We start from the raw sequence: 5,739 nt of genomic DNA, 5'->3' as shown, positions 1-5,739 counted from the left end.
TTTTCTTTGATTCTATCCAGAAGTGAGGGAAATCTCCACCAGGTTTTTATGTTTGTTCTCCACCTTTATTCCACTAAATAATCCGAGAGGATCCAGATTACGATGTGTGGGTTTGTTCTGCATGGACACATTGGATGGAGGATGTTGGGGATGGAGCTGCCGGAAGCGTGATGGAGAGGAGGTGGAGGAGGTTAGAGGTTGGAGGTGGAGGACCTAAGAGGAGGTGGAGTAGGTGGAGGAGGTTAGAGGTGGAGGAGGTTAGAGCTTAGAGGAGGTGGAGGAGGTTCGAGGTTAGAGGTGGATGAGCTTAGAGGTTGGAGGTGGAAAAGATGGAGGAGCTTCGAGGAAAAGGAGTAGGTGGAGGAGGTTAGAGGAGGTGGAGGAGGTTAGAGGAGGTGGAGTAGGTCAGAGGATGTTGGAGGAGATTAGAGGAGGTGGAGGAGGTGGAGGAGGTTAGAGGAGGTGGAGTAGGTCAGAGGATGTTGGAGGAGGTTAGAGGAGGTGGAGGAGGTGGAGGAGGCGTGATGGTTCCGATGGAAACCAGCTGAAGGCTGCAGCAGAAACACATTTAAATCTAAACTCTTTGACTGTGTGTGTGCGTGTGTGTGCGTGCGTGCGTGTGCGTGCCTGCGCGCCTGCACGTTCCCGCATGTCTGTGCAGATTTCTAAAGCAGACGGTGCAGAAATCACCGACGTGTCTCCATTTTGCGCAAATACGCGCGATCCGCTCCCACGAATTTTCTTCATTTCCAAACTAACTGATCCTCAAATTGCTCCACATTTTCTTCCTCACGTTTGTGCACGTTTCTTTTCTTCTTTTTCTTCTTTCGGGGGGTGGGGTGGGGGCACTCTGCAGCCTATCGGTTTTCCAAATTCAACTTGCATTTTGACGTCACGCGTCAACTTTGGCGACAGCCCGCGCGCGCAGAGCCGCCGTGCCGATAAGTTTGTGTGTGTGTGCGTCGGACTGAGCAGTCGGAGGAGGATCGTCTCGGAGGCTCGCCGGTCCTCCAGACATCAGGACATCACCACGGATCTTTGTAGGTCGGGTATTTTGGGAAAGTGCCTGCGGCGGCGCGCAATGCACGTGCGTCATGACGAGCGCGTCTCCAAATAGCAGAATTGAGACGTCGCGGCTTCAGGAGGAGAACGCGAGCATGTCAGTGTAGTTGGCGGGGAGGGGGGTTGCGGAGGGGAGGGGGGGTTACTCATTCATCACACGAGCACCGGCACTACTGTGCGCGTCTATGTCCCCGCCGGACGCGTGTCCAAGTCCATGGATAAGAAGGACCCGGCGGCTGCAGAATGGTCGTCGTGGGAGCGAGTAACGGGACTTTCGGGAGTGGAAACATGAGGTCGTCGTTCATGAGGGAGGACCGGGACTCCGGCGGCTCCACCAACATGATGATCTCGGAGGCTCTGGCGCCGCGACTGCTGAAGATCGCGCAGGACGCGGCCGAGGCTGCGGCGGCCGCGGCGGCCACGTCCCCATCCAGCGAGCCGCAGGTGATGGAGACCAACGGGACCCGCTGCGGGGAATTGATCCTGAGCTACGGCCGCGTGGAGAAGGTCCTGATCGGGGGGGTCCTCACCATGCTTACGCTGTCCACCATCTGCGGGAACCTGCTGGTCGTCATCTCCGTGTGCTTCGTCAAGAAGCTGCGCCAACCCTCCAACTACCTGATCGTGTCCCTGGCGGTGGCCGACCTGTCCGTGGCTCTGGCCGTCATGCCGTTCGTCAGCATCACCGACCTGATCGGCGGCCAGTGGATCTTCGGCCAGTTCTTCTGTAACGTTTTCATCGCCATGGACGTGATGTGCTGCACCGCGTCCATCATGACTCTGTGCGTAATCAGCATCGACAGGTGAGACAACTTCCAGTAAATCAGGCACATCTTCTCTTTCACCAGCGGTTTATCCAGATGTTGGTCTCATCTGGACTCTGTTATCTTCAAGAGGAGTTGAATTGGTTCCTTCAAGGACACATTGTCCAAACCGGGGGATCAAACCTGGTTCCTTTATAGCACATCTGTCTACCCACTGCACACCACAATCCTCTACATGCAGAAAGTGACACGAAATTCAAATTTCATGCATTTATTCACCTTTAAATCAGGATTGTCATCAGTTGTATGACGAATGTCTTGATTCAGATTCAATAACTTCATTTTTCCAGCAGAAAGAAAAACTTTTGACCTTCATCACCTGAGAATCGTCAGTTTTTGTCCCGTCAGGCAGATCAATCCTGCGTTTCACCGTCACAAAGACTCATTTCTTCCGTCTCATCAGATATTTTGTTGTTTGACTCGTGCTGTGGATCAGACTCTCCTTCAAGGACACTTTGTTCAAATTCCTCCGTGTGGCTGATGTGGGGATCAAACCTGTTCACATTTCAGCACCTCTGTCTCTCCACTGCACACCACAATCCTCCACATGCAGAAAGGGACAATAAATTCAGATTTCTTGTATTTTTTCACCTCAAAATCTGGATTTCTATCAGTTTTATGGCAACTCAGATTAAATTAACGTCACTTTTCCACCAGAAGAATGAAAAACGTCATTTTTATGAGAAAAATATTGAAGTTTTGACCTTAATCACTTGAGACCCGTCTTATTGTCCCATCAGGCATGGGACCGTCAGTCCCGGTCGATTTCTTCCATCTGATCAGATATTTTGGTTTGTTCTTAAACTGTGTGACTCTTTCAAGGACAAACTCTCCAACCGACTGATGTGGGGATCAAACCTGTGCCCTTGTCAGCACGGCGACCTTCCCACTGCACACCAGAGTCCTCTCTAATCCAGAGAACCTGCAGACTGTCACTTTTTATTTCAAATCCAACCTTGAAATCCTGACGTTAAAGAGTCTGACGTCTGGTTTGACACTGAGGTCAAATCAGCTCCTTTCTTTACTAAAACAATAAGAAATGCAGAGAATCGAACCGTCAAGATAAAAACATTTACAACTTCAGAAAAGATTCTTAATTAATGTAATAAAATGGTTTCCTCTCCACGTGGGGATCAAAGCTGCACTGCCCTCCACACTCCTCCAGCCGCTGCAGACCCTCACATGTCTGAAGATCCGAGTGTTCAGACGTCTTGTGGCTGGACTTCATTCTGTACAAAGGCTCTCCCTGTTTCTGACTCTGTGGTGAAGTGGAACGCTCTGGAAGATCACATGTTGGGGTTTATTTAGCTGAACTGAAGCTGCTGCAGACTGACGCTCGTTTGCTCAAGTGCACCTTGACATTTATTTTTTAAAAACATTTTTTTAAATGAATTTAACCAGAATTTAATGTGATCATTTTGTTTCCAACTTATTTAATTAAAAAAATTATTAATTCTAATATTTTTTCACATTTAATAAAAAAAAGTTAGAATTTTAACTATTATTTTCACACAATGTATTAAGAATTGATGGTTATTGTGACGTCAACATGCACAATTTATGTATTGCAGATCTTGTGAATTTACAATTAATCACGTTTCACTGCAAATGAAAGCGACAGGATTCTTCATCTGACGGAAACAAGAAACAAGAACTTTGTGATTCACTTTTAAAAGTGTTTCTGTTGATTTTATCGGCCTGAATCATTTCGTAGTTCACGGTACAGAAGCACCACATTATTTAACAATGATAATAATAATAATAATAATAATAATAATAATAATAATAATAATAATAATAATAATAATAATAATAATTCTGAAAAGCTGAACCTAGATGCTAAAACAATATGTGGCATTATATAATAATATTGGATGATTGCTGTTCAGCGCTCGCAGCTTCCAGTGTCGTTTGAATGAGTTCCTTCGTGGGGATTGTTGGGGAACGTTACTGAACTTTCAGCGTAACGTTGCAGTGAATCGTGATTAAAAACGATAAATCTTGTCCGGGAGTTAAAGCGGGACTTAAGAAGTTGACGCCGTTCTCCCTGTCTTCAGGTATTTGGGCATCACGAAGCCGCTGACGTATCCCGTGCGTCAGAACGGCTGCTGCATGGCCAAGATGATCGTGTCGGTGTGGCTGCTGTCGGCCTCCATCACGCTGCCGCCGCTCTTCGGCTGGGCGCAGAACGTCAACGACGGCAGGGTCTGCCTCATCAGCCAGGACTTCGGCTACACCGTCTACTCCACCGCCGTGGCGTTCTACATCCCCATGTCCGTCATGCTCATCATGTACTACCGTATCTACCGGGCCGCCAAGCTCAGCGCCGCCAAGCACAACATCACCGGCTTCCCCAGGGAGGGGGAGCAGCGCGGGGCGGCGGCGGCGGTGGCGGGAACACGCGGCGGCAGGCCAGGAGCGCAGGACGTTCCGCTGCCCGCCGAATCGGGAGAATCTGCGAGCGTGGAGGGGACGGAGGAGGAGGCGGAGGAGGAGAGCTTGGACTGCGTGGCGGTGGCGCTGAAGCTGCAGCGGGAGGTGGAGGAGGAGTGCAGCACGCGGGTCTCGCGCCTCCTCAAGACCGGCGAGCACCACCAGCGCCGCAAGAGGAAGAACCAGTCCATCTTCAAGCGTGAGCAGAAGGCGGCGGCCACCCTGGGCATCGTGGTGGGCGCCTTCAGCTTCTGCTGGCTGCCCTTCTTCCTGGCGTCCACCGCCCGGCCCTTCGTCTGCGGCGTGGAGTGCAGCTGCGTGCCGCTGTGGCTGGAGAGGACGCTGCTGTGGCTCGGCTACGCCAACTCCCTCATCAACCCTTTCATCTACGCCTTCTTCAACCGCGACCTGCGGACCACCTACAGCAACCTGCTGCGCTGCCGCTACCGCAACATCAACCGCAAGCTGTCGGCCGCCGGCATGCACGAGGCCCTGAAGCTGGTGGAGAAGCCCGGCGCCGACGTGTAGCCGCGAGGTTGGGTGGTGGTGGTGGTGGTGTGGGGGGCGGGGGGGGGGGGGGGGGGGGGGGGGGGGCAATAATAACGACAATAATCCAAGTGCCAAGTGAAAAGCTTTTTGGTTTTCATTTCAGAAATGTCTCCCCTTTACACCACCGCTTTCTGAAAACACTGAAAACGATGTAGTTCTCATGTTGGGCCACTGGTGGGTGCTGTTGTTGGTTTGTACTGAAAGCACACACACACACACACACACACACACACACACACACACACACACACACACACACACACACACACACACACACACACACACACACACACACACACACACAGAGCAATGAGCTCTAAACATTAACAGGAGAACACGGACATTCTAGTGGACAGACCACCAAGTTGGATTGTTATTATGGTGACTGCCAAAATAAAAGTACCAAGTCCAGGAGAATATGTACTCCTGGAGAAGGAGAAACTTTCTGATTGGCTCTACTGAGCATGTGCAGAAGAACTGTTCACCAGTTTCTGTCGATTCCAAAGAGTTGCCTCTTCAGTGGCTCTGAACACCGTCGTGTAAACAAACACCCGAAAAACAACCAAACTTTTGCCTTTTCACTTGAAATCGCTGTGGTGCAAACGTCCCAGCCTCCCCGCTGCCCCCGGGGTTATTCACCTGGACCTGGCAGGAAGAGGCCGGAGATCGATCCACATGACGGAGACACATTTGGTGAATCACGCTGAATCCAAACTCTCGGAGTTCCTCCCTGGACAATCTTTTGCACTTGATGTTGTTGTGAGCAACACGACAGCGGTGGAGCGTCTCTCTGAACCCGGAGCTCTCGCCCACATTTCCAGTTCCAGCCAAGGAGAAAAACACGTCGGGGATCTGGAGACGCACCTGAACC

General features: G+C 50.8%; 1 protein-coding gene across 1 annotated transcript; it reads left to right on the top strand.

The window, feature by feature from the left end:
• Positions 1–1,305: 1,305 nt before the first annotated feature.
• On the top strand, positions 1,306–4,847 carry LOC308120757 (5-hydroxytryptamine receptor 7-like; the record flags this gene model as incomplete). Its single annotated transcript, XM_080481556.1, has 2 exons — positions 1,306–1,865; positions 3,944–4,847. 2 exons carry the CDS (start codon positions 1,306–1,308, stop codon positions 4,845–4,847), a joined length of 1,464 nt encoding a protein of 487 aa, XP_080337682.1.
• Positions 4,848–5,739: the final 892 nt, after the last annotated feature.

This window comes from Lipophrys pholis, assembly GCF_963383615.2.
Source record: "Lipophrys pholis genome assembly, chromosome: 15".
NCBI classification, from domain to species: domain Eukaryota; kingdom Metazoa; phylum Chordata; class Actinopteri; order Blenniiformes; family Blenniidae; genus Lipophrys; species Lipophrys pholis.
This window is presented reverse-complemented; position numbering and strand designations above follow the sequence as displayed.